Raw genomic sequence first — 27,690 nt, 5'->3', positions numbered from 1 at the left:
GTTGTGAGCCACCATGTGGTTGCTGGGATTTGAACTTCGGACCTTTGGAAGAGCAGTCGGGTGCTCTTACCCACTGAGCCATCTCACCAGCCCCTTATTTTTTAAAGAGAAGGACCGAGGGTCAGGAAAGGGACAAATTCCCCAGGTCATCAATTGGACTGGATTAGCAGAGCTGTGACCCTACACATGCACTTAATCTCAGCTGTGATACAAATTTCTCAAAAAAGGTCACAAATGAATACACTGGCTTTTAAATGTGTCCAATGGTTTTTCTAGGAAAGTGATAGGAGATAGAGACTCCCAGAACTATAAATACTGCCAAGAGCTTGTGCCAGGTCTCTGGGGGAAATGACCTTATATACTCTTCTGAACTCTGTGTTCCCTGGGGTGCTTGTCAGCCCTGTCCATGCTGCACTGGTGCCATTGCAATCATTACCAGGGTGTCCCCCAACAAATCTGCAATGCCTGTGTCCTGGTCATGGAGATGAACCACTCTGGAGATGGTTTCAGGGAACAACTTCTGATTTATTGCATTGAGAAACTACTTATATAGTAGAAGCCTATAGACTATGATTAGTTAGAACATTGCCTCAGATTGGACAATGAGCACTCATACCACCAGGATCTCTATACCAAAGAAGCATATTAAAGGAGATGTGGAGAGTACAGACATATCAACAGGCCAGCTACTGGCTACTAACAGTAGTTCAGAATTCAATGATCTGACTTCTGAGAAAATTCAGGAATATAATGTACCACCATGCTTCTTACTTAGAAACAGCGTGGTATGCCAGGTGGCTGACCATCAGGTCATGCTTGCATTTTCTACTACATACTAGGTCTGGATACAGGTCCTACCTGCATGCTTGACAGGTTGGTAGAAGAATGGCTCTCAGTATTTTTATTCTCCCCCTACTACCTTCTGCTTCCTTCCAAGAGCTAAAATAGTTGAGGGTTCTAAGGAACAGGACTGAAGTCAGGGAATCTCATTGGTGTTCAGGGAGCTATTACTAGATTTTGGTGACTGGTCAGAAGCTGCCAAAATCTTTCAAGCACCTGAAGCAATGTCAACAAAGTTCCCAAGGCCAAAACAGGACCTAGACCTCTGTCTTGCAGTTCTACCCATCAGCACAGTGTTTATGCAGACATTGTTGCTGCAGCAAGCATTCCCTTCTCAAGTGAATATGTACCATGTACTCAAAATCTGCCTGTCAGAGCCTGATATAGCTGTCTCCTGTGAGGCTCTGCCAGTGCCTGGCAAATACAGAAGTGGTTGCTCATAGTCATCCATTGGATGGAGCANAAGGTCCCCAATGAAGGAGCCAGAGAAATACTCAGGGAGCTGAAGGNGACTGAAGCCCCAAAGCAGGAACATCAATATGAACTAACCAGTACCCTCAGAGCTCCTTGGAATTATACCACCAATCAAAGAAAACACATGGTGGAACTTGTGGTTTTAGCTATATATGTAGGAGAGGATGGCCTAGTCGATCATCAATAAGAGGAGAGGCCCTAGGTCCTGTGAAGGTTCTATGCCCCAGTATAGGGGAATGCCAAGACCGGGAATGGGAGTGGGTGGGTTGGGGAGCAAGGGGAGTGGGGAGGTGATAGGGGATTTTCAGAGGGGAAACTAGGAAAGGGGATAACATTTGAAATGTAAATAAAGAAAGTATTTAGCCGGGTATGGTGGCACACGCCTTTAATCCCAGCACTTGCGAGGCAGAGGCAGACGAGACGGATTTCTGAGTTCGAGGCCAGCCTGGTCTACAAACAGGCTGTCCTGAGCTCCAGGACAGCCAGGGCTATACAGAGAAACCCTGTTTTGAAAAACCAAAAAAAGAAAAAAAAGTATCTAATTAAAAAAAATCTGTCTGTCATGGTGATACCTGCCTGTATCCCTAAGGTTAAGGATGCTGAGGCAGGAGGATCATGAATTCAAAGCCAGCTTTGGCTACATAACAAGTTTCAGGCTAGTCTGAGCAATATAGGAGATACTGTCTTTTAAAAATTCTGCTCATCCTGATATATAGAGTATAACTTGGGCCTGCATAAGCCTCCTAGCAATGTAAAACACTATAAGGTAAAACTACAGAGACCCTGGGGACCACAATGTACTGTTTGTTTGTTTGTTTGTTTTATAAGTTAGATCAATGAACTACACCCCCCAACCCAAGACGTGTTAATTCTTTTTCTCTGTTCTCTCTCTCTCTCTCTCTCCCCCCCTGCCCCCGCTGTGTGTGTGTGTGTGTGTGTGTATTTGAGAAAGGATCACTGTATGTAAGTCAAGCTAGCTTTAAACTTGTGATCTCTCTGCCTAAGCCTTCCAAGTGCTAGGATTACAGGCAAAGATACCATGCACACCTGCTCTAGCACTGGGTAGTCTGATGGGAGGGAATTGAGGATCCTTTTGTTTACTAAAGAAGACACATTGGAGTTATTTTTTTTAATCACGCAAATTCACGTCAACACAATACTTCGGTGCTCTCTTGAGTGCCTCAATATGAATTTTTGGTTCCCAGGTCAGAAGCTTTATAGTATGGGTTAGGACCCCAGGGCTGGAAGAGGTTGGACAGACCTGGATCCTTCTGTAGGAGCTGGAAATCCTAGAGTTCTGGAGCGATGTTTGTCAGATTTCCCATTCAAATTTTACAGAGAAAAATGATCACGAAATTTGAGGGTCTCATTTTGAGACCTGCATGGTCCTAATTTTAAACCATACATGGGCCTAGAGGATATGGCCTAATATAATAGGGCTGGCTGCTTGCCTAGCATATATAAAGCCTAGGTTCAACCCCTAGTACCACAAAGGAAAAGAAGAACACAAATATATTAAGTACTAATCCCGTGTCTGTGTACAGTGAGTGTTCCCTGCACAGTTGGTCAGAATGAAAGGAACAAGAGGATCAAAACTAGAGGGTTTCCAGCATCACTCATTTGCTCCAGCATACTTCTGGATAGAAGGTCAGCTGTATCCCATTTTCCAGAGTTCCTGGCTAGGTGACATTTCTAGGTCCCCTTCCTTTCGCTTAAGTCAGATTTAGGAAGAACAAAGGCTCGGATGGAACATCTTCATTAGACTACCAGGATAACCCTTGAGGCAAGGAAAGATGTTTACCAATTAATATGAGGGTATTTTTCAACAAATTTGTCAATGGGTAATATCTGTGAATAGGGGAATTTTCATCTGTGGGGTACTTTATTAACTAGAGAAGCTTGGGCAAGTAGGAATTAGAACTTTCTATAGTAGGCATGATCTGGTGGAACATGTCTATTATAATCCCAGGAATGTAAAAACAGAGGCAAGGTGGATTGCAGTAAATTTGAGGTCAGCCTGTCTTAAAATGGGTGGATGGCAAAATAGAGCTGGGGAAATGTCTTAATGGACAAAGCACTTGTCATGCAAGTATGACAACCTGGCACTGAATCTACATCAAGCTGAGCCGTGGTAGCTGACTTGCATTTGTATGTAAACTGGGAGGAGGAGAAAAAAAGAATACCAGGAAAGCTAGCCCGGTGTATGGGTTGAACAATGAGACCCGGTGTCAAAGTAAAGTGTCAAAGTAAAGCGGAGGTCAGACACCCAAGGCTATAATTTGCCTGCCATGGCCTGTATAAACCTTTTCTGATACACACCAGCATATACAGAGAAATAAAAGGAAACAAAAAATTTACTGTAGTAAGATGTCTCTAAGTTTTGAGTAGAGGGAATATTAATTGAATTTTAGTTGATAATGCAAAGTAATGATCATTCCTATTTTGCAGGTTCTCAGTGCTAATTCCAGTGTTGAGATTATTACCAATATATCAAAATTTCTGTAAAGTGTAAAAACTCAACACCTTTTTTGTTTTGTTTTGTTTTGTTTTTCAAGACAGGGGTTCTCTGTGTGGTCCTGGCTGTCCTGAACTTCACAAACTTGCTCTGTAGACTATGCTGGCCTTTATTCCCCCCCCCCTTTTTTTTTCCACTAGAGATTGAACCTAGGGTTTTCTACATACTAGGCATGTGCTACCACTAAGCTACATTTCTAGGCTCCAAACTCAACATTTTGCACCTTTTCCTTTTTCATTGGTTTCTGGAAGCTCCCAATAGGTTATCAGTATCTTAAGCTTGTTCCCAAACACTATACAGAAATATTGCTGCTGTGTGATAGTTCTTTATTTCACCATCTAAGAGAAAGAAAGATGGAGGAAAGGTAGACAGTGTTCAGGCTTCAGCTTTTCCTGGGGGAAGGCTTCAGGTCATCGGGGCCCCAAGGGATCTCCAGGTGCACAAGCCTGGATTCCGTGGCAGGCAAGCAAAGTGACGGCTTTGGTAGTCCTTCTCAGAGCCCATGAGGATCTGATCCGTCCACAAACAGTGAGTATCGCTCTCCAGTTTGCAAGGGATAGCTAAACAGGGAAACACCTAGAAGAGGGGGGAAAAGGCCCATCTCTGAGGATTTCTCTTTCCCTCTGTTTGTTCTCTCTCTTGTATAGAGTCTCAGTCTCTCTCTCTCCTGCCCTCCCCCCCCTCACTCACACACACACACACACACACACACACACACACACACACACCAGGGAGCTCCTAGGAAGGGTTTGTGTTGCCCTACTTGTGCTTAAACCCAAGAAAAGCTTCTCCCATTTGAGGAACAGAAAGCCAGTGTTCTGGAATTGTGATTAGAGAACTGTCACTTGATGTCACTCAGACAGGCCTCCTGAAGAACCGTCCCACAGGGCAGAGAAGTGATAGTATGGGGAACAGTTGGCATGCAGGAAGAGCAAGCATAAGAAAAGGCAGCAAGGAGGGCTGGATAGATGGCTCAGTGGTTAAGAGCACTGAAGGCTCTTCCAGAGGTCCTGAGTTCAATTCCCAGCAATGACATGGTGGCTCACAACCATTTGTAATGGGATCCGATGCCCTCTTGTAAGCTACAGTGTACTTATATACATAAAATAAATAAATCTTTTTTAAAAAGGAAAGGCAGCAAGGCTCTTGGACAATGACTGGGGAGGGGGCTGGTCAGAGGATGTTTGGTGCCACCAGGGAAAAGTTTTGAAATAGTCAGATGGCTGACATGTGTCCCTGTGGATTTGGAGAATAGTCCTTTGAATTCTTGCAGCTTATGCCTGGGGAAGCAAAATCCAATCCAGGGAGGTCAGAAACAGAGAGTGGTGTCTCAGAATAGTCACAAAGGAAAGTTAGACAGACAGGTTCAGGGAACAGGCAGTCCAGAGATAACAAAACAACCAGAATTTCCAAAAGAACAGGCCCAGGGGTGGAGCAACGGCAAGAGAAACCAAAGATAGTGATTGGGTTTGGGCAGCAACTACAACTGCATACAATAGCCAGAGGGAAAAATAAACCATTCCAAGACTTATCTCCTGGAGGAAAACTGGGTCCAGGCACTTACTGTGCACACCCCACAGCCAGCACTATAGGTCTTTGAGAAAGCCCTTTGCTGAGCAAGGCTCAGAGTACGCCAGGGAACCAAGAAGCTGCAGGCACTGATGTGCAAATTTCCGTTCCTTAGGCGGCCTGTAAGAGAAGCAAGAAACCAATTGGCTTTTGGATTGGCTGGGTGGGGTCGGAGTGGTCACCTAATTAGCATTAGGTTACAGACCCTCCCACTCCCATTTCAACCAGGCCCTTTTCCTTTAGAGCCTAACTCCTCCCAGTTGCCAGAAAGCATTTTAGGATGAAGGGATGTGGCCCAAGGTGAAGGGGCGGGACCTCACCCGCGATGAGAAACTCTTCACTGCGGTTCTGGGACTTGTGGACATATCCACAGAGGCTTTCCATGACTGGGGTGTAGGCGTACCGGATATCTGCGGCATTTCCCACAGCGTTGAATCCTTTGAGCATCTGCCCATGAGTGACAAAAAGTATATCTTTTACTGACATAATCCTCCCATTCCACTCTCTTTCCTGATGGCAATAGATCTAAATCACAAGTTTACAGAAAACATCCACACCAACGAAAGGTTAGATGCTTCTATTTTGAGGAGAAGGAAGAGGTTAGGTACAGCTATGGAGGGAGGGAAGGGAAAATACCTTAGTCATCTTGATCTTATAACGCTGGTATAAGGTGGTCTCGTTGATTTCTGGGGGACCCATGAATTTAGCCCTTATGACTAGAGGAAAGGAAGGGGAAATGGGGAATCAAATGGGCAAGCAGCATGAACCCATAGCAGCAAAGCATATATACAGCATAATTCAAATGGCTTCCACATCAGTTGATTCATCTACATATTGTCTATTCTTTTAGGCACTGTTTTAAGCCCTCTTCATATATCCATTTGTTGGCTTACTCAACAAATATTTTGGAGTGCCTGATGCCAGCCACTGTTCAGGGTGTTAGGGAAAGGACAATGACCCAAATACAGGAATCCATTTCCTTATGGAGCTCACATTCAAGCCAGCAGGAGACAGACTAAGCATGGTGGCACAGGCCTGTAACCCTAGCTCTGTCAGAGCCTGATGGAGGATCACTTTACTATGAATTCAAGACTAGTCTAGACAATTTAGTGAGAACCTGTTTAAAATAAAAAATTCACAAAAAAAAAAAGGTTTGTTGTTGTATCTCAATTGTGCAGTATTTGCCTAGGTCCTAGGTTCAATCCCTGGTACCAAGGGGAAAAAGAAAAAAAGGTATGTGGATTGTTACAGGCTATTAAGTGTGTTAGAAAATTAGAATAGGGGAGGGGTTGACAGATATTCTTTGCTTGACCACAATTTACTCAGGCTCATTAACCTTCTTCCAAGCTCGTTAGTACAGTTTCTCTTTAAAATCCACTTGTAGTGAAGTATCCTAAATTAGGTTAGTGAAAACACCCACCCTCATCTGAGTCTCCTCAGTATGTGATGGGGCCACCAGATGATTATACTAGCCAGTTTTCAAGAGTCCTAAACTGGGTGTGATGGCACAGACCTGCAATCTCAGCACTTGGATGACTGAGTGGGAAGGATCAGGGGTTCAAGGCCAGCCTGGGTTATATAGTGAGACCTAGTCTCAAAAACAAAAAGTAAGCTTATAGGCTAGAGAGATGACTTAATGGTTAAGAGCACTTGCTGCTCTTTGAGGTCCCAAGTTTAGTTCCCAGAATCCACATAGGGTAGCTCACAACCATTCATAACTCCAGCTCCAGGGGATTTGATGCCTTGAGGACCCCACAGGCACCTGCACACCACACATGGAATACACACAAACATACACATAAATAAAAATAATCTTTTTGAATGGATTTAGCCTGAATCCTCTTGCCTTTGATATTTCTTCTCAGTGGTTTCCCATTCACCAACTCCCAAACTGTTCCTTGGCCATGCCCATGTAATGTTGAGAGTTAATCTATCTTCCCCCCACCCTCGCCCCCAATTTCTTGGCAAATTCTAATTGTCATGGTCCTGAATGAAGTCTGCCTGTCTGTGTCCTAAGAAGTGCCATTAACAGCATATTTAACAAAGGTTCAGGAGTACTATGTGGCTGGCATTAAATTTAAAATTAAAGAAAAGTAGGCAAGCACCCCAGTAAGATGACTTTTAAGGCAGCCACCCATGTAGATAACTACAGAAAAGCATGTACATAGTGCTGGGAGCAGCCAGCACAAAGGTAAAAGGATGTCAGTGTGGCAAAAGCAGATGTATGAAAAGGTAAGTAGACCTGTCCTAGAGACAACTGCCATAATGAATCCTATTGGACTAAGAGGGACAGAAAGGGGGCCAGACTCACCCAGGTCCGAGCTGCAGAAGGCTGTCTGTGGGTGGGGTGGGGCACAGCTACAGGCCTTACTGGAAGCTATCAGTGATAGCAACAAAAGGATGCCAGATGCCAGAGATGCAAAGGGGGCCATCGTGGTATCTGCTGGTAAAGAGTAGGTGTTAATAGGTTCCCAGACCAACGGCTTACATGGCCATTGGTCCTAGGGAGATTCGGGACCTCTTTAGGTTAGAGAATGGAGTTGTGGCAGTTGGTGAAAAAGGGAGCTGAGAACTTTGAGAATTTAACAGAATTGGGAAAATCTGACATTTGTGTAGTGATGAATTTGGAGTTTGGGAAACTGGAGAAATATAGTGAGGAATTAGGGCTATTAAAATATAATGGGCTGAGGATTTCAGAGATATGGGGGGTTAGAACAGGTTTGGGGTTTTAGGGAGCTGGTGAAAATGGGGGCTAAGGGTCTTGGGGAATTTGGAGGTTTACAGCAATGGTAATGCTTGAGGAATTTGTAGGCAGAAGAACTGTTGAAGTTCCAGGAACCAGACATGGCAAAGAGAACAGGGGAGTTACCAAGGAACCATAAGGATTGAGGGACAGGCAAGTTGGGAAGTCTTTAAGGTATTAAAGGCTTGTGGGTTTGGAGCACTTAGCAAGGGCATGAAGGAGTCTGGAGAGTCCAGCTTGGGACGATCATTCCAGACCCTTTCCCGTTATATTCCCCTTTGGCTAACTAGGGATCCTGATACCTGCAAGCCAAGTGAGCAGTTAGTCTGGCAAGGGCTGCATGAGCCGCACCAACACAGGCTCCAGGCAAGCCACAGTTCTGCCAGGACACCCGGCTCCCACTTACCTCTGGTGTGTCTCTAGGAGCCCCGATCTGCGATGATGGCGGCAGGGACTGCACGGTGGAGAATAAATGTCCATGCGAAGGGCGGAGTTGGCGGGGAAATCACTGCCTCCAGGCTTCCTGGACGCATTACTCATCCACCCACCGCTGGAGTCAAAGCCTAGGGGCGGGCCCCAGGATAAACCCAAAGATACTCCCTCCTCTGCCAGCCAGCCCACTGCGCCCCCTTCCCCCAGCTCCACGTCATGCACATTCCTTCCTGGCGGCCTTGAAGGGCAGAAGAGAGAGCGCCTAAAGCTTTGTGCCTCTCAGGTTTCCCATATTCCCCAAACTTCCTATGGCTGAAGCCAATAACTTCTTTCCCACGCCTTTCATCTACTATGTAACAATCTCACAAGAAAGGCATTCCTGTGGATCTGGAATTCTGGTGAGGGGTGTCAGAGGGTGACAAACTAGAAAAGCAGTTGAGGGACATGACATGGGAGAAGAGGCACAAATACATAGTGGTAAAATTGATACACTGAGAGTGTCTATGACTTATCCAAGATAGCAGTTGAGTCTGGCAGAACTGGGAGGGAACTGAGGATGCATGCAGACAGAGCCTAGGTACCCCAAACCTTGCTGTGGCTGCACACACCAGTGAGGATATTTGAAGATATCATCAGCTATAAGAGACCCTGTCTTAAACAGAAACAAGACCAAACAGGCAAACAACTGAAGTAAAGAACTTTGTTAGTGTCTCAGGATAAAACAGGGATTTAAACCTAGGCTTCCTGACCCTGGAGTCCTAACTCAGGCAGGACACAATCTTGACAAGCAGGGAATGATGTGGTGAGCATGGGTGGTGGTGGTGGTGAATGATGGTAAAAGAAGTTAGTGAGTCAGTAGAAAAACCATCCCTACTCCATCCTGCCCTGCCCCTTCCCCAACCAACCAGCCCACACCCCTTGTGGGGATGGGATGAGGCAACTGCTGCCCACCAGCTTCCTGATGATGCAGGAATATTCCCTGGGGTCCTGTGGAAGGGTTCTATGGACTGATTAGCATCTTCAATTAATATAGGGAGGAAAGACCAATAATAATGACAATGGTTGTAATCGCAGCAGGCAAGCTGGTCCAGAAAATTAGAGGGTACATAGTCTATACAGTGAGTTCTAGGACAGCCAGAGATACATAGTGAGAACCTGTGACACAGATAGAGAGACAGAGAGAATATGGTAGTGGTGATCACAGCTACTTACTGAATGCTTACTGTACATCATTACTAAGGTCTTTATGTAAATTTACTTTAGCTAATTAAATTTTATTAACTTAGGTAGATTGGTCCAGAAACCACAGGACACAAAAACCTCCTGCCAGCAGTCAACAGAGTACTATGTACAATACACTGTTTTAAAGGGTTTTTTTACACTCTGTGTGTGTGTGTGTGTGTGTGTGTGTGTGTGTGTCATGACATGCTTGTATTGCTTTGCAGGGGCCAATCCTCTCCTTCTCTGTGGGTTCTAGGGCTCAAACTCAGGTTATCAGGCATGGAGGCAGCAAGCACCTTTATCTGATGGGCCATATTGCCAGCTCAGAAATTTTGTTTGTTTGTTTGCCATTGTCCTCCTTGTTCCTTAATGTTAATTAATGAAGAGGTATTAAATCAATAACAACAATAATAGCAACCAACTCTTTGAAGATGCAGGTTTACTCTATGTGTATACTAAGATTTTCTTTTCTCTGAAATAATTCACTTATTCTTCCCAACATATCTGTGAGATATGATTCATATTTTTACTATTTAGTAAGAAAACAGAGACAGAAAGGAGTCAAATGGCCTGTCCAGGAAAGATGGTGAAGAAATTACTGTGGTGGTGGGAGGAGGTACAGAGAAAAGGAGAAAGGGAAGGAAACCAAAATTTTCAACCATCTGATTGTGAAAGTGAGGAGAAAGTGAGACGGGGGCTGAGTAACTAGGCGGCAGGACTGAGGAGACGTAAAGACAGGGAAAGTCCTGTCTCGCCTCTTCTCTGACCCTGCTTCTGACGACAGCTCTTTAACTATGAAACCTGAGTCAGCACAGTTTTGCCAGCTGTTTACACTGAGGATTCAGATTATTGTACAGGTTTGGAATGGAGTGGGGTGGACATCACAGAGGAATGTTTAGCCTGTGACTATCTGCTAAACTGGATAGGTGTGAGGTTCCCATAGTGATCTGCTGTCATGTGTAAATACCTGATGATACCCAGAGTATCAAGTGCTGGAGCTTGATTATTGCCCTCTGGAAACTGAGGCCCAGAAAGACAGTACCTGCCTGGGTTGTTTTTTTTTTTTTTTTTATGGCTTTGGGAAGAATAAAGGCCAAGATAGCAGGCTAAAGCTCCCCAGGAAGTCCCAAGGCTCCTGTATACACATATGACAGGCACACACTTAGATGCACCCACAGTGTTCAAGCTCATGAACAGAGGAAGCAAAGTAGGTTTGGGAAAATGATCCACAATGCTCAGCAGATGGGAATAGATATTCTTGTATATGAACAGCTCTGTCATGTATCTGTGCCTCAAGGGGTGGTTTATGTCCCTTGGCGTGCTCCATGTCCCTTCCTGAGAGCCAGGTGTGTGCCTGAGTGTGTTGCTTCTGAGAGTGGAAGGTTGCAAATGTAACTATGCCTGTCTCAAGCTTCTCTGTGTGATGAGTAGATGCCCAAGTAGAAAGTTTCTCCCTATACACACACATCTTGGCATTGTTTCCTTGGCCTGCCCACTGGATGACACCATTACCACCATCCCCCTTTCCAAAATCATACCACTCAGCCCTCTGCCTTCCCATGATGTCACTCATTTGGGAAATGAGGAAGGAGATTATAGAGGGAGGGAGAGACCTGAAGGTCAATCAGTCACCCTTAGACTATGGGGCTTCCTGTGCCTGTTGGAAACTGCCACTGACCCAGAGCCTCTCTAAGAATGCTATCTCTACCCTGTCACTAGTAGGCAGGGGCCCGCATTTGCACATGGGGTATGGTGGGGCTAGAGTCCTCATACCCTTTGCCTAGCCTGGGACACAGGGAGACTTAATACATCTTTGCCTAACACATATTTGCCTGAATATGTGTCCTGAATATGTATTATCTGTATGTCTGATTTTCTGTATGTTTGTACTGCAGATATGGAAAAAACATGTTGAATGTCTAGATATACTTTTCAAGGACCCAGAAATTTGATGAGGTCGGAGTTACAGAGATTTGGTTATATGAATGCCTAGAAATGCATTCTCCTTCTGTATGTTGTATTAATCCTTCTGTTTGCTGTGGGCATGCCAGTGATTGCTGCATATGTCCATTTATTGTTTGCCTCTAGAGTAGCGTGTGCTTCTATAGTGCATAAGTAGTTCTGTTATATGCCCTTCTATTATGTAGGTGAGAGCAAAGCGAAGTAGCTCATGTGTTAACTCTAAGAGTCTTAAGAGTGTGGAATATGGGGGGCCGGCGAGATGGCTCAGTGGTTAAGAGCGCCGACTGCTCTTCTGAAGGTCCTGAGTTCAAATCCCAGCAACCACATGGTGGCTCACAACCATCCATAACGAAATCTGATGCCCTCTTCTGGAGTGTCTGAGGACAGCTACAGTGTACTTACATATAATAAATAAATCTTTAATAATTAAAAAAAAAGAGTGTAGAATACATGCTTAGGAGTATTGGCTGCTGTCCCATGCTAAGAGCACCTGGTTGGCAGAATGACCAAATGGCCTGACTCATTGGATCTCTGTAAAGCCCTAGAAATAAATGTGATTTAAGTTTGTCTTTCTCAGTGGATGTGGAGTTCTTAATAGATGTGGACACCTCTGGCTTTGAATAGAATTCTAAAGGTATGTGTGTACATAAAGATGAAGCTTATATGTAAGGTGTGGCTGAAGGCCTCATTGCTGCATGCTAACTACCACACTGTCTTACACACACTAACTCATATAAAAACAAATTTTCTCAGGCTGGAGAGATGGCTCAGTGGTTAAGAGCACTAACTGCTCTTTCAGAGATCCTGAGTTCAATTCCCACATTGTGGCTCACAACCAACTGTAATGGGATCTGATGCCCTCTTCTGGTGTGTCTGAATATATGAAATAAATAAAAAACAAACTTTCTCTATTCTGGGAAGTTCCCTCATCCTCATCTAAGGACTCTGCATGGGAAATCAGATATGGGAAGCCTAGGGTTTAGAGAGTGGACCAGCAGGCAAGGCTGTGCATTCAGTTCTGAACTCAAAGCTGCTGTGAAACAATTGATTGCTGTTCTGCCTGTCTTTGACTAACCTTTTTCTGGGGAAAAAATGTCAACCAGTGTGGCGCACACTCTATGGGTCACCAGCTCTTGGAGACCAGCAGAACAGCTCTGACCATGCCTCTTTTGCCTTCATTTTCACCAGCTCAGCAGCACAACATACCCTGTGGTTGTGAAGATGGGCCACGCACATTCTGGGATGGGCAAGGTAAGTTCTAGTAGGTCATATGTGCATGTTTGTTTTTTTTTTTTTTTTTTTTTGGTTTTTCGAGACAGGGTTTCTCTGTATAGCTCTGGCTGTCCTGGAACTCACTTTGTAGACCAGGCTGGCCTCNTGTCCTGGAACTCACTTTGTAGACCAGGCTGGCCTCGAACTCAGAAATCCGCCTGCCTCTGCCTCCCGAGTGCTGGGATTAAAGGCGTGCGCCACCACGGCCCGGCATGTGCATGTTTGTATAGTGCATGTTCTTGGCACTGTAAGTAGTTAGATGTGCATCTGTGTACTCAACACATAACAATAATTCTGTTTGATGATGCATTCTGGGATGTCTTCATCTAATTGGATTTTGTATTTTCATATTTAGCTGATTTTTTTCGGCCCATATATTTCTCATGCAACCAGCCAATTTTATATGTCCTGCTACCATGCTAGTGTACCAAGAATTATATATATATATATATATATATATATTATAGCTCTATTGAAATGTAATTCCACATTTTATTCTACTCCCCTGTTTAAAATGGATATTTTGAGATGAGGATGTAGTACAGTGGTAGAGTGTTTGTGTAACATGTGAACATCCCTGTTTGGTCCTCAGCACTGCAAAAAAGTGGTCTTTAATATATTAAGAGTTGTATACAAGCAATTTTATGTTTGTGTGCACATGTATGAAACAGGTTACCCATAATTATGTGTGCTTGGGTGCCTTGGTGTATCTACTTTGTATTTGTCTGCACATTCCTCCAGATACATTCAGTCCTCACTCCTGCCTTCATCCCATGCCTATACCCACAGGTCAAGGTAGACAACCAACATGACTTCCAGGATATTGCAAGTGTTGTGGCACTGACTAAGACATATGCCACTGCTGAGCCCTTCATTGATGCTAAATATGATGTGCGTGTCCAGAAGATTGGGCAGAACTACAAGGCCTACATGTGAGTAGAGAGACAGAGGCCTTGTGTGTGTGTGGAGGGGCTACCTCATGCATCTCATGCCCCACTAAGTCTCTCCTCCCTCCCCCACTAGGAGGACATCAGTGTCGGGTAACTGGAAGACCAATACAGGTTCTGCTATGCTTGAGCAGATTGCCATGTCTGACAGGTGAGACACATAATTGAGGAGTGGGAGTAAGGGTGGAACAGAATCATCTGAGCAGAGCAATGACAAGCTATCCTGCTCCTTGTCTTGGCAGGTACAAGTTGTGGGTAGACACGTGCTCAGAGATTTTTGGGGGACTTGACATCTGCGCAGTGGAAGCGCTGCATGGCAAGGACGGAAGGGATCACATTATTGAGGTGGGAACACCCAGGGATTGGTGGGCACAGAGGGAAGAGTGGCTGCACAGAAACGATGGGCTAAACTGGAAAGCATTTTGTGACTCAAAAGTCCTCCAGGAAGGGTGGTGGAACTGTAAAGTACTGTGTAAGCTGGGACATCCCTAGCAAATGGCAATGGTAAAAACTTGGACATCTTTGGTGAATGGGCAACACTTGCTAAGATATAAAGTGCTCTGTGAATAGAGATATCTTGGTAAATGGCAAAACACTTAGTTAACCTGGAAAATGTCCTAGAAACCACAACAAAGCACTTGGTAAAAGGCAAAGTACCCAGTAAAAGCTGGGACCAACAGTACATATTTTATGCTTTGTGGGCCATGCAGTTTGACACTCTGGTTCAGTCCCATAAAAGCAGCCACAAACAAGATGGAAGATTTGTGCAGCTGTGCATATGGATACAACTTATGTGTTTATGTCTATAACTTTTAAGTACACTGAGTTTAAATTTCGTATCTTTTGCACACATGAAACCTTTTCCCCCAACCACTGAATGACATCAGAGGCTGGGTGCAGTGAGAAATGGTAATCCCAGCACTGATGAAGAGTTTGAGGGCAGCCTAAACTATGGTACATGCCTGTAATCCTAGCAACTTGGGAGGGTGAGGCAGGATCCTGCCTATGATTTTAGGGTTAGACTGGTGGGTTTTAGGCTTGCCTGGGTGGTTGTGGTTCTACTTCCTTTAAAAATAAGAAGCAAAAGATATAGAACATATCTTAGCTCATGAGCCATAGAAAAACATGTAGCAAGCTAGATTTGCCCCCATAGACACTGATTGCAGAGCCAGCTCTAACACTCCACCCACAAAGCTGTCCAGAGCCTTGGAACTGGCAGGCTTTCCTTACAGTGCACAATCAGTGCCACTTAGAAGCCAGACAGAGCTCTCTTTGCAGTCACCATGTTTTTTTGCCAAGTGAAAGTTATGTTGTTGACACTGTGGCCTCACATGCACTTCCTGCCTCCCCTAATACTGGATCCTTTTCCCTCCCATAGGTGGTGGGCTCCTCCATGCCACTCATTGGTGATCACCAGGATGAAGACAAGCAGCTCATCGTGGAACTTGTGGTCAACAAGATGACTCAGGCTCTGCCTCGACAGCCGCAGCGGGATGCTTCCCCTGGCAGGGGCTCCCACAGCCAGGTCAGGCGCTTGGTCTTGAGCTAGTGGGAAGGAGGCCAGCCCTTCATCAACCTGATGCCATAGAGGTGGTATCAATGGACTATTAGTGTCACCTTTATGCACTTGTGGCCTCACTAAATTGCTGCTACCTTGCCATCCTTAAGAGTCTTCTGACCAAATATGGGGTGAGAGGCCTCATAGCCCCATATCCCCTCAACTGGCCACAAATGGGGCAACACCCAGCACACAGGGAACCCATGTCGTTTTGATTGGCTGTTGCTCCCACTCTCCGGTAACTATTTTTAATCTCTTGTATTCCACTCTTCTGCCACAGTCTTCATCCCCAGGAGCCCTGACCTTGGGCCGCCAGACCTCCCAGCAGCCTGCAGGTCCTCCTGCTCAACAACGACCCCCACCCCAGGGTAAGTGAGGACAAGCCTTCTGGGTTCCTACCAACCCAGGCAGCCTCAGCTTTTTTTCTCACTCACTCTCACTTGCTGTTCTTTTTTTCTGTCCCTAGGAGGCCCTCCACAGCCAGGCCCAGGACCTCAGCGCCAGGGACCCCCGCTGCAGCAGCGCCCACCCCCACAAGGCCAGCAACATCTTTCTGGCCTTGGACCGCCAGCTGGCAGCCCTCTGCCTCAGCGCCTACCAAGTCCCACCGCAGCACCTCAGCAGTCTGCCTCTCAGGCCACACCAGTGACCCAGGGTCAAGGCCGCCAGTCGCGGCCAGTGGCAGGAGGCCCTGGAGCACCTCCAGCAGCGCGCCCACCAGCCTCCCCATCTCCACAGCGTCAGGCGGGGGCCCCGCAGGCTACCCGTCAGGCATCTATCTCTGGTCCAGCTCCAACGAAGGCCTCAGGAGCCCCACCCGGAGGGCAGCAGCGCCAGGGCCCTCCCCAAAAACCCCCAGGCCCTGCTGGTCCCACTCGTCAGGCCAGCCAGGCAGGTCCCGGACCTCGCACTGGGCCTCCCACCACACAGCAGCCCCGGCCCAGCGGCCCAGGTCCTGCTGGACGTCCCGCCAAACCACAGCTGGCCCAGAAACCCAGCCAGGATGTGCCACCACCTATCACCGCCGCTGCCGGGGGACCCCCGCACCCCCAGCTCAAGTAAGGGGACCTTTATAGCAGCCTTGGCCTTTGCTGCTCACAGAGTGCACTGGCCCCAGTAGGGCATCCCCAGATCCCAAGGAAAACCAGATCTCCTTTGCCTGGGCCAAACCCCTTTTGTCTTCAATCCCAGCAGTTGAGGGGAGAATCCCAGCATCTCCACTTCCAGTTCAGATTCCTCCCCTACAAGCCCTGGGAAAGTCCCCCTTCCAGACCTTTGGCCCATCCCAGTAGCCTGGCTGACCTACTTCCAGTACTTCCCTGTCCATCTGATCTCTTATTATCACCCTCCTCCCAGACATCCCTGAACTCCCTCAGGCCAATTTGCAGCAAGCCTTCCATCATTTCACTCTTTTCAGCCTTTCCTCAAACCTTCCCTAATAATCTAGACTCCTTTCTGGCCCATTGCCAGATACTCCTGCCACTTCAAACTCTCCCAGATCATACCATCCTTTCTGCTTCTCCTTGTCCATTCTATTCCCCTAGCCCTTAGCTCAAAAGTTTTCCCTGTCCTCCACCCCCACCCCATCTGTTCCCCCTCAGACTGGCTTACCTCATACTAGACTTGTCCCTAGCCCAGGCTCCTCCTAGGCTCCTTACTGGAACCCTTCCTTTCATCCTCCGTATCAAACTGGCCAAGGAATCTTCCCATTAAACCACACCACTTTATCTTATATCTAAGTCCTGTCAGCTGACCCCACATCCTCCTCAGTCTCAGCTTCATCACCCTTGAGAATCCATCAGGGTTCAGGGGCATGCCTGGGGGTGGGAAGGTCACAGGCACAGCCTCAGGATCAGAGGGGCAGGGCTGGGGCTGGGCCTAGGGTAACATTGTGTTTCTCTCCCTTCCTCCCCTTCCTCTTCCCCCTTCCTCCCATGCCTCCACCTTGTCTCTCTCTAGCAAATCCCAGTCTCTGACCAATGCCTTCAACCTTCCAGAGCCAGCCCCTCCCAGGCCCAGCCTTAGCCAGGACGAGGTGAAAGCTGAGACCATCCGCAGCCTGAGGAAGTCTTTCGCCAGCCTCTTCTCCGACTGACACCCCACTCTGAGAACCCCTAAACCCCTAGACAACCCTCTCTGGGTCCTGAGTCCATTTCTCACTTTTGGAACCTCCAAATCCCTTGAGAACCCCTCTCCTGGTTCTCCTAGAGCCCACTTCTCATTCCTCAATATGTCCCTTGAGAAACCTGGTCCTAAATCCAGTTCTCACATTTGGGAATCCCCAAGTCCATTTAGAATCCTGTTCCTGGTCACCTCCAGATCTGTTTTAGAACCTCCAAACTCCTGAAGACCTCTACTTCTGGTACATCTAAAGGGTGATTTCTTCCCTGAAAGTTCCTGAATGGCAGAAAACCTGTTTCTGACCTAATACATCGAAACCTCTCCTGGAGCTCCGAAATTCCTGAAAACCCCTATTCTACTCTTGGTCCTGAATCTCTCCAGCACACCTTGCTCCTAATCAGAAATTTCCAATTCCATAAGAAGCCCCTATCCTTAAACCTCTTCCATAAATCATCTCTCTGGAGATCCACATCTTCAAATACCACCTACCATCCACCAACCAGTCCCTCAAGGACTTCCCTTCACCTCTTCCCCTCAATCCCATTCAATATACTGGAAGTTCCTTCCACTTCTAGGACCCCTAAGTTCCCTCCTCCAGAAACCCCTCCCCAATTTCCTGCCTCTGACAGCTGTCTTTAAATATGCAAACTCCACCCATCCTCAGAATCCTTTGCACAAGGAAGGCCTGTGGTCTCCCACTCCCCTACCTTTGCCAATGTGTTTATCTGTGACTGACTTGGCCTCCTTTTGTGCCATGCTTGGCATATGTGGTCCTCATTCATGCCGCCTGTGGTAATGCGTACAGTGGCACTGTTTGTGTGGTCTGCATCTTCCTCCAACCTCCACTCCTTGCCTGGACTTGCCCCACCCCTCAGCGGCTCTGAACCCCCAAGAGAAGAGTCGGGAAGCAAAATAAACAAGCAAAGGCCCAGCAGAATTCTGTGCTTCTTGGTAAAGAGGAGAGTCCTTGAATAGTGGGGGAGACAAAAGAAACCCCCAAATCTACATGGGGTGCTGGGAACCCCAAAATCCAGTGAAGATACATCAGGCAAAAACTTTAGAAAGAGGTTCTGAGTAGAATCCTTGCACTGAATCACAGCCATTGGAGATAAAACAGCTCTCCAAATTACAACTATCCCCAAACCCAAGAGGAGACCAAATTATGGAGAAAGCAGGAGACCTCAGTTTTTGGGGTCCCTCAAATTTCCCAGGGTGTGGGATAGGGAATCCTGAGGCAGTATCAAGGCAGAGGCAGAACAGTTATTGGCTGGTAGGTAGGTGTGCCTTGGCATGGTACGCTGAAATTGGCTCCCTGATGGGCTGGGAGTGAGGTCTAAGGCACAAGACGGGCTGCGCTGAGAAGGCAAGCAGGCAACTCATCAGCCTGGGTGCGGTGCAAGGAGGGTTCGGAGGCACTCCGCTCAATCTTGGGGAGTGACCGCTGCAGTAGCTCGATCGTGGCCAGAATCTGGGAGCGGGTGGAGATGAAGAGGGGTGTCCAGAGTCCCAGAGATACTCCAATATCCCCAACCCCCAGCTTTCAACATGGTTCACATTCACTATCTGCCTCTATCTCTTTACTCACAGTGCATCTCCCCAAGGTATCCAGCCCTCCTACCCAGCCCACCTGGGGAAATAGGGGCCGCTCCTCCCGCTGGAACTTGAGGCAGTCAGTCAGCAGGCGCCTCATGGCTTTGGGGCAATTACTGAAGATTTTGCTGAGGTCCGGAGACAGATAGCCACGGCCCACCATAAAGATGATCTGGTGTGTGGGGAGGAATGGGTTGATTTTGGGTTTGAGCTGGGAGGCCCAGGAACTATGAATCTTAAAATATATGTAAGTTTAATTTTTGAGGACTAAGGTGTCTAGTACTAAGGCCCAGAGGAGTCTGGGTCCCTGAGGACTAGGGAGAATTTTCTGCTGATAAAAGAGAGGGATTTATATTAAGGCTGTCAAAGACTGTAGGTGTGTATGGCCCAGAACAATAGGAGTCTGGAGTTATTAAGGGGCATAATCTTAGATTTTCTGAGCCTAAGATTCAGGAAAATGCAGAGTACTACTTCTTGGGGAAACTTCCATTTCTGTAGGAGTCGGGGCATAAATAAGTCTATGTAGACTATAAAGTACTCAAAGCTCAAATACTTGATATCTGGTCCTGGCATCTAAGAACAGGGAAGGTTCTAGATCTTAAATTCGGAGAATTGTGAAAATTTAAGACCTAGAGTGTTATGAATTCCAAGACCCCAAATTCAGGGTGACTATGGGTATTTGAGAAGCACAAAGGGCCTGAGTGTTGGACACTCAAAATGTTCAGGGGGTTTCTGAAGGGTTTGGGGTCTAGGAGCATTCTGAATATAGGGACTCAAAGAAATCTGGATTTTAAGGGTTCTGGCTCAGGGGGTTGTGGATGTGTGAGGAGGATGGGATATAAGATATGTAAAAGACAGATTCCAGGACTCTTCATTCAGAAAAATCCTAGGCTTGGGGTGGGGGCACTATTGTCTGTACAAGTGAGGGGACCTAGAGTGTGAAGCCCTGAGAACTGAGGGTAAGTTATGAGGCTCACCTGGTCACGGCTGCCAATGTGGCTGTAGGGCAGTGAGCCGGTCATAAGCTCATAGAGCACAACACCATAGGCATAGACATCCGACTGGAAGCTGTAGGGGTTCGGGTCCTGCATACGGATCACCTCAGCTGCCTTAGGTAGGCCAGACAGGGCAGGGGGACCATGAGGGACAAAAAATGACTAGTCCACAGTATCAGATCCTGATAGTTACACTGAGAACAACTCAGTGCCACCCATGTGAGGTAAAACATGGGCAGTCTAGATACTCCCACCTGGCATAGACATCCCCACTTTGCCTGGCATGTCCCAATCCAAAAGTCCACATCTCCCATTGCTCCCCATCTAGCCTGGCCCAACTTACCATCCATAGCACAGACCCTGAGGGCTGCTCTAAGGGCTGTGCCCCACTCCACCGTGTCTTCACTGTGGCCAGGCCGAAGTCACCAATCTTGACTGTGAGCCCCTCATGTAAGAAGATATCCAGCAGGGTCAAGGGCCATTACAAGGAATCCCAATAGCTATGCCTCATACCCTTACTGGATGGTTCTCAGAACCCCTGTTCTAGTGAGTTATGTCTCTTGCCAGAAGCCACCCCCATTTCATACTATCTACGACTGATAGGACCCCACTTGGTTCCATTGTGACCCAAAACCAACAAGTCCCCTGAATGACACCTAAAGCTGTCATGCCTGGGACACTGACCATGAGCTCCCTGTATGTCATCTACAACTACTACATCTCACCTGAGCAGAGTACCCAACAGTACGTGAACCATCTGACTCCTAAACAAAGGTCCTTCATTTAAAAGGCCCTTTACCAGGTATAGCTCTGTTACCTGGCAAGAAACCACAGGATATAGGCCCTTCCCTTTTCACCTCCAGAATCTTACCCCCCAAATCATCCCTTTAAACTACCACTCTGATTACTACACACCCCCAGTCCCAGCCAGGGACAGGTAGATACTGTTGGACTTTAGGTCTCGATGAATGATGTTCTTGGCGTGGAGGTAGCTGTGGAGATGGAAGTGGGTAGTGAATTGTCTGGAGACTATTTCAGCTCTCCCTCCCACCTCCCCAAGTCTCTAAGGTGTGAGGCTCACTCCATGCCCTGGGCAGTCTGCCGGGCCACATCAATGAGCTGGACCATGTCAAAGCGCGTGTCAGCCACATGGAGGTGGTGGTAGAGGCTGGAACCCTCACACCACTGTGTGATGATGGCAAACCCCGGCCGAGTCATGAAACCCATGAACAGCAAAATGTTGACATGCCGTGTCTTTCTGTAGGCAGGGAGGGTAGGTTGGGGGAAGGGGTCAAGAAATAGAACAAGTGTCATGTGTTTACTCAGCAATAGGAAAAGCGATCTTACCTTGTCTTTAAGGGTGCTCAGGGCCAAATGTTGTCAGATCCCAATCTGTGAGACTTGATGGGCTTCTGGGAGCTGAATAGAGGTGGATGTTCTGACCTTCCTCAACAAAATTCTATTTTATTTTATTATTTTTTTCTGGTTTTAGAACAGGGTCTCATGTTGTATACCAAGCTGGCCTGGAGCTAAGTAGCCTGGGCAGGCCGCAAGCTCTCAGTGATCCTTCTGACCCAACCTCCCAAGCACTGGGATCATGGGCATTAGCCACCATACCTAGCAGTGGCTATTTTACAGATGACAAAGTAGGAAGCCAACCTTCTTTATCAATACTGAGAGAGACAGGCTCAAGACAGAGACATGTGTGACATGGGAGGATGATCGTTTACTAATCACTGAGAGGCTTAGAGGTAAAGAATCTGGACTCAGAAACCATGTTACAAGCCAAACCTTTACCGGTTACTCATTACAACCTTGAAGAGGACTTCTAACCACTTTAGTCCTCTTGTTCCCAAACCACACAACTGCTATCATTACAGCAGCGGCTTTTTGAGGATGTCACAAAGGGTGAACGAATGGTCTCAACGGTCCTTCAAACAGCAGAACAAACAGTAAACATTCTGAAACTTCCAGTTTGGTTCTGGATACCTGAGTCTGCTTCATGGAAACTGTCACATGCAAACCTCTTTAATATAGTTCATGAGAAAACCACATTCTTAAGTATTAACCACAGTTTGAGTACACAAATGCAAATAAGAGGGATAATATTTAGATCACAGAAGACAACAGAGCACCAGGACATTCCCTTCTTGTTTTGATACTTGAGATGGAACATAAGCTTTCATATGCTAAGCACATTCTCTACCAGTGAGAGTACACACTTACACACAAGGATTAGGGGTTTTTTGGTTTTTTGAGACATGGTTTCTCTGTATAGCCCTGGCTGTCCTGGAACTCACTCTGTAGACCAGGCTGGCCTCAAACTCAGAAATCCGCCTGCCTCTGCCTCCCGAGTGGAGTGCTGGGATTAAAGGTGTGCGCCACCAACACCCAGCTCTAGTTTTGGTTTTTGAAACAGGGTTTAATGTATCACAGGCTGGCTTCAAATTCCTGATCCTGATGCCTCAGCCTACCAAATGCTGAGAGTATAGACATGTGTACTACCACAAAAAAAAATTTTTTGAGACTAGGTTTCATCACATACTCCAGATTGTTTGAACAATCTATGTATTTATGTGTGTGAAAGTATACATGTATGTGTTAGTGCGTGTGTATGCAGACTTAAGTAGAGGCCAGAGGTCAACCTAGGATGTTGTTTTCAGGACCTACTCGATTTGTTTATGCATTTACTTATTTTATAAACTTGTTTTGAGGCAGAAGATTTTTCACTGGGACCTGGGACATGCCAATTAGTCTAGACTGATGAGCCCCTGGAATCTTCCTATCTGTGTTTCTCCAGTGCTGAGCTTGGAAGCCTGTGCTGCCACACCCAGCCTTTTACATGGGTGCTAGAGATCAAACATAGGTCTTCATGCTTACATGATAAGTACTTTCCTACATTATCACACCAGCTCTGGTCTCAAACTGTTGTTCCTTCTGCCTCAGCCTCCCAAGTACTGAGATTACAGGAATGCGCCATCATTCTCAACACAGGGATTTGTGTGTGTGTGTGCGTGCGCGTGTGTATAAGAGAGAAAGAGAAAGAGACAGAGACAGACAGACAGACAGAGGTAATATACAGGTATGCATGTACATGTACATCTGTGCACACAAACGGAAACCAGAGGTCAATGTCAGGTGTATTCTTCAATCACTCTCCACATTGTTTTGTATGTGGCACACATACATGACTGTGTGTTTACCTGTGCATGTGCATGGGTGGAGAAGCCAGAGGTTGATGTTGGATTATCTATCTCCCTTGATTGTGTTCCACCTCTTTTGTTTGTTTGTTTGGGTTTTTTTTTCTTTTTCTTTTTTTTTTTTTTTTTGGTTTTTCGAGACAGGGTTTCTCTGTGTAGCCTTGGCTGTCCTGGAACTCACTTTGTAGACCAGGCTGGCCTCGAACTCAGAAATCCACCTGCCTCTGCCTCCCGAGTGCTGGGATTAAAGGTGTGCGCCACCATGCCCGGTTCCACCTCATTTTTTGAGACCGAATCTCTAACTAAACCTAGACCTCACTAACTGCCTAGACTGGCTAAGCACCGGTAATCCACTCCTGTCTCTGCTTTCCCAGTGCTAGGATTACAGGTGTGCACCAGTGCACCCAGCTTTTTACTTTTTATGTGGGTGTTGGGAATCTAAACTCAATCACAAACTTATTAAGCACTTTACTGATGGAGCTATGTTCCCAGCAAATATGAAGATTCCTTTGTATGTGATTATCTGTGTGCCACAGGGTACATGTGGAGAACAGAGGACAACTTTCAGGAGCCAGTTCTTTTCTACCATATAGGTCCCAGGGACTGAATGGACTCAGGGTGTCAGTCTTGGAGCTAGGTGACCTCAGCAGCATAAAGATTCTTAATAGTGGGAAGCCAGTAGATAAAAGAAATAGAATGCAAATTATTGTATACTCAAATCATCAAACTTTACAGAGGTGAGCTGAGAATAAGTTTTCTTATTGTGGCATCCATTGTGTTTATCTGATAGAGGGGGGAAGCCCATATATGTATCCTCAGATTTGTCAGAAATTATACCTCCCTGAGAACAGGGAGTATAGCTCAGTAGTATTACATGTGCTTAATATGGTTACACACACACGCACACACCCTACATAACCTTGCTTATATAAAATAAAGGCACAAAGTACTATGCTACATAGTAACTGTAGTGGCTAAAATGGTGCCACCCTGGTTTTTTCAGTGTGAATGAATTAATACAGTGTTGATCATACCTTAATTACATCAATTATAATAACTATACAATGGGAATATAGAATATGACTATAATTAATATTATTCTTTGCATCAAAGGAAATTATAAGTATAAAATTATAATTAACAACAAGCCCACAACACAGTGAGTATAATAGCAGTGACTCAGCAAAAGGACGGACGGATATGAGCACTCCTGGAGCTGGAATTACATAAAATCTTCATGTGTTAAATAATCATGGGAATGACCTATGGCTAGATCTAGTTCACAGCCAGCAAATAGCAACGTTCATCCAAAGAAACACCATCATCATTGTCCTCATCATCAGCCCATTGCTCAGAGGAGAAAGGGTCATCTCTTGGAGAGAAATTGAGCCTAATTATACTTCCAACATGGCACAAATAGAGTACACACCCAGGAAGTACCCCAGCATGGCTTTTTCCCAAACACTAAATGCTGCCTGCCACCATCCTGTCCCACTTACATTCACAGCAACCTCACCTGAGCACCTGCATCTCATTCTTGAAGGCCTGGGCCTGCTCAGCGGTAGGTTGGGCCACCTTGAGCACTTTCACAGCTACATCGCCATGCCAACGCCCCCGAAACACAGTGCCAAAAGAGCCTGTCCCGATCCTCTTCAACAGCTGTACCTCACTGGGTGGCACCTCCCAGTAATAGCCTGAGTCCCGGTACCCCAGGTTCTTCTGTGGGCCAGATGGGTGGCATCAGAGGGGCCTACCCACAACCCTCCGTCATAGCACTCAGGCTATGGTGGCCCCCAAGGATTTCCTATGGCATACCACTTTTTTCTTTTCATCTGCCAAGGACTTCCGCTCCCGCTGTTCTGAAGGTAACTTGGAATGTGGGGACTTCCTCCCTGAAGACACACTAGCTGGGCTAGGGCTACCCCGAGGGGCTCCATCACCACCTCTACCAGCAGCTGTGGTTGTACAGAATGCTGTGAGTGGAGGCAAGTGGGGTGGTGGGGCAGAGAGAGCTCAGGGTGCAGAAAGGGGTGGGGGTTCTCTCACCATCGGTGCTGAAGCTCTGAGCAGTAAACTGGAAGGAGGTGGGAGCAGAAGTCAAAGTGAGGATATGGCAATAGTAATGGCTTTAAGCAATGCTCCATGCTCCCCACTGTCACCTCCTTGACACCCACCTGCATGAGGCTGGAGTCCATGGGAGCTGTGGTGCTGACCATGTGGACGTTAGGAGTAGATGTGGAACGGATGCGCTGCAGTGGGGGATTGGCAGGGGCAGGGAATGAGAAGTGCTCCTGGTCACGTTGCTGGGCAAAGGGGCTAATAGAGAAAAGGCTGTGAAATCGCTGCAGAAGGAACTAAAAAGCAAAGAAAGCCCAACTCCACCACCCTGCATGTGCGTTTACGCAAACAGTACATGTCTGTTGGTCATACCAGTCAGTAATCATCTGCTCAAGAAACATTTACTGAGTGCCTCCTGTGTGCCAGATTCAACTCGAAACAGAGGACATCAAACTGCGGATACCATGAATAAAAAGCTCTTGCCCTTGTAGAGGTAGTTTTAGCAGAGGCAGAAGAATAAAAAAGCAAATATATAATGTGCCTCTTAGTGATAGGCACAAAAAGAGGAAAATCAAACGAAGGAGGTAGAAAGTGTCCCTGGGGGAGTCAGGAGTGGGTTCTCAGAAAGGGTAATATTGGGAGAAAGGTCTAAAGAAGGAACAATGAAGGACAAAGATAGTTGGAGAAAGGGTAAGATATGACTTTTTATTACATATCATAATGACATGTATTTTTCAAATATATTATTTATTTTATAATGAGCATTACCTATATTAAAATGGCAACGTTTTCAATACACATATTATCATATTATGTAATACACATTACACACATCATATAACGATTATACATATATCACGTTACAAAACACTTTTTTTACTGTTTTAAGACAGTCTCATGTAGCCCAGGCTGGCCTTGAACTTGCTACTTAGTGGAGGGTAGCCTTGAACTATTGATCGTCTTGCCTCCACCTCCCATGAATTATACCTTACAGAAAAACATTCTTCTGTTACTTTCACCATCCTGAGATTAAATTCACAGGTAAATCAACACACATACACTCATAACTACAAATAATAATACATTAACCTTACTTTTTATATATTATGCAAAACTATATGCTATCATATCCAACATAAGTGAAATAAAAGTACTTTCTAATACAGTAACATTTATTTCAAAGAGAAAAGACTGGGGCGTGGTTATACTGGAAGAAATGAACAAACTAGATGATTTTATATATACACTTGTAATGAATAATACTCGTTATTTACTCTGTATCAGATCTTGCTTTAAGCATTGCAAATATCTCAACTCTTAAGCCTCTTCAGAACCCACTAGGGAAAAGTCTCATCCCCTCTTCCCAGATGAAAAAAATGAAACCTGGAGTGACTGGGTGCCTTACCAATGATTCCCACAATCCCATGCCCATATTCAACACTTGTAGGTACTCAATAGTATTTATCACGTAAACAAATAAATGAAAGTATAATCTCTCAGGGTCCTCCAATCCTTCTTTCACTGGCCCCCTGGCCTTTCATCTACGACATCCCTACCTGGGACCCTGGGGGGTTAGCAGCTCATTCACAGAGAGATTTGAGGGAGCCTCCTGCTGCCTGGAGCCTCCAGACAAATCCTGGATGCTGTGGTAGAACCTTGAGGACATAAAGGTGTAAAACAAGAAGGTTGTGAGTATAGGTTGGCTGACTGTAAGCCCTTGTACTTGGGCTTCTGTCCTCCCCATCCCTCAAGCCACCCCAGGCTGGGCTCACTGTCGGCGGTTGGTACTCATGTCAACGCAGACGGTGGGGACCTTGGAGGAACAATGCTGGTGGAACTTGTAGCCACAGGTCTGGCAGCGGAATCCATGGAACAGAAACTTAAGGCAGAAGTCACAGAAGGCCAGGCTGAAGAATGTCTTCCGTACCTGCAGCCACAAAGCAGGGAAGTGCAGGCCTGACTGAAGGCCCTCTCTGTCCACACTGTGGCCTCCCCCACCATCCCCATTAGACTTACAAAATTGTGCATGGTCAGTGGCACATCTTCTAGGACCTCCACAATGAGCTCCTCACCATCCAGAGGCGCAATGGCTGTGTCCCAGGCAGTGACTGTCTTTCTTCTGCAAGAAGTATGGGAAAGAATGAGAGCGATGGTACACTGGGACCACAGTAGACAGGGAAGTTCCAAAAGTTC

General features: G+C 46.3%; 3 protein-coding genes across 8 annotated transcripts in view; 1 reads left to right on the top strand and 2 right to left on the bottom strand.

The window, feature by feature from the left end:
• The window catches only part of Syn1 (synapsin I), a 60,500-nt gene extending 41,909 nt beyond the window's left edge, over positions 1 to 18,591 (top strand). The window contains exons 6-13 of one of the 2 annotated variants that reach the window (XM_021154118.2): positions 12,945 to 13,007; positions 13,818 to 13,960; positions 14,052 to 14,126; positions 14,218 to 14,320; positions 15,354 to 15,500; positions 15,814 to 15,901; positions 16,000 to 16,591; positions 17,493 to 18,591. In XM_021154118.2, the coding sequence (XP_021009777.1) occupies positions 12,945 to 13,007; positions 13,818 to 13,960; positions 14,052 to 14,126; positions 14,218 to 14,320; positions 15,354 to 15,500; positions 15,814 to 15,901; positions 16,000 to 16,591; positions 17,493 to 17,628 (1,347 nt within the window). In that variant the 3' untranslated portion in view covers positions 17,629 to 18,591. The remainder of the gene's footprint in view (positions 1 to 12,944; positions 13,008 to 13,817; positions 13,961 to 14,051; positions 14,127 to 14,217; positions 14,321 to 15,353; positions 15,501 to 15,813; positions 15,902 to 15,999; positions 16,592 to 17,492) is intronic. The other variant, XM_021154120.2, reaches the window with a different exon arrangement.
• Timp1 (TIMP metallopeptidase inhibitor 1) lies at positions 4,135 to 17,423 on the bottom strand. 3 transcript variants are annotated; one of them, XM_021154123.2, is made up of 7 exons: positions 17,145 to 17,423; positions 8,548 to 8,704; positions 7,710 to 7,841; positions 6,035 to 6,114; positions 5,719 to 5,845; positions 5,394 to 5,518; positions 4,135 to 4,405 (listed from the first exon to the last, which is right to left on the bottom strand). In XM_021154123.2, the coding sequence occupies exons 3-7, from the start codon at positions 7,828 to 7,830 to the stop codon at positions 4,235 to 4,237; spliced, it is 624 nt and encodes a 207-aa protein (XP_021009782.1). In that variant the 5' UTR covers positions 7,831 to 7,841; positions 8,548 to 8,704; positions 17,145 to 17,423; the 3' UTR covers positions 4,135 to 4,234. The 3 variants fall into 3 exon arrangements, with proteins under 3 accessions (XP_021009782.1, XP_021009783.1, XP_029329038.1); XM_021154124.2 differs by having other exon boundaries at positions 7,710 to 7,838; XM_029473178.1 differs by having other exon boundaries at positions 4,139 to 4,405; positions 7,710 to 7,838; positions 8,548 to 8,595.
• Positions 18,583 to 27,690, bottom strand: part of Araf (A-Raf proto-oncogene, serine/threonine kinase) — a 59,866-nt gene continuing 50,758 nt past the window's right edge. For all 3 annotated transcript variants that reach the window (XM_029473177.1, XM_021154122.2, XM_021154121.2), the window contains exons 4-16: positions 27,514 to 27,616; positions 27,270 to 27,424; positions 27,054 to 27,152; positions 25,614 to 25,755; positions 25,486 to 25,513; positions 25,255 to 25,394; positions 24,956 to 25,158; positions 21,321 to 21,497; positions 21,185 to 21,231; positions 20,583 to 20,701; positions 20,222 to 20,353; positions 19,282 to 19,416; positions 18,583 to 19,122 (exon numbers count right to left, since the gene is read on the bottom strand). In XM_029473177.1, the coding sequence (XP_029329037.1) occupies positions 18,988 to 19,122; positions 19,282 to 19,416; positions 20,222 to 20,353; positions 20,583 to 20,701; positions 21,185 to 21,231; positions 21,321 to 21,497; positions 24,956 to 25,158; positions 25,255 to 25,394; positions 25,486 to 25,513; positions 25,614 to 25,755; positions 27,054 to 27,152; positions 27,270 to 27,424; positions 27,514 to 27,616 (1,615 nt within the window). In that variant the 3' untranslated portion in view covers positions 18,583 to 18,987. The remainder of the gene's footprint in view (positions 19,123 to 19,281; positions 19,417 to 20,221; positions 20,354 to 20,582; positions 20,702 to 21,184; positions 21,232 to 21,320; positions 21,498 to 24,955; positions 25,159 to 25,254; positions 25,395 to 25,485; positions 25,514 to 25,613; positions 25,756 to 27,053; positions 27,153 to 27,269; positions 27,425 to 27,513; positions 27,617 to 27,690) is intronic.

The sequence above is a fragment of the Mus caroli genome, chromosome X (genome assembly GCF_900094665.2).
Source record: "Mus caroli chromosome X, CAROLI_EIJ_v1.1, whole genome shotgun sequence".
Taxonomy (NCBI): Eukaryota; Metazoa; Chordata; class Mammalia; order Rodentia; family Muridae; genus Mus; species Mus caroli.
This window is presented reverse-complemented; position numbering and strand designations above follow the sequence as displayed.

Bases quoted from the DNA above. Each gene is read 5' to 3' on its own strand.
- Timp1 (XM_021154123.2), bottom strand. From the start codon at position 7,830: ATGGCCCCCTTTGCATCTCTGGCATCTGGCATCCTTTTGTTGCTATCA. The intron at 5,846-6,034 runs GTATTTTCCCTT...ACTCATGGGCAG, and splicing joins ATAAGATCAAGATGACTAAG to ATGCTCAAAGGATTCAACGC. The intron at 4,406-5,393 runs GTAAGTGCCTGG...CCCCTCTTCTAG, and splicing joins CTGGCTGTGGGGTGTGCACA to GTGTTTCCCTGTTTAGCTAT.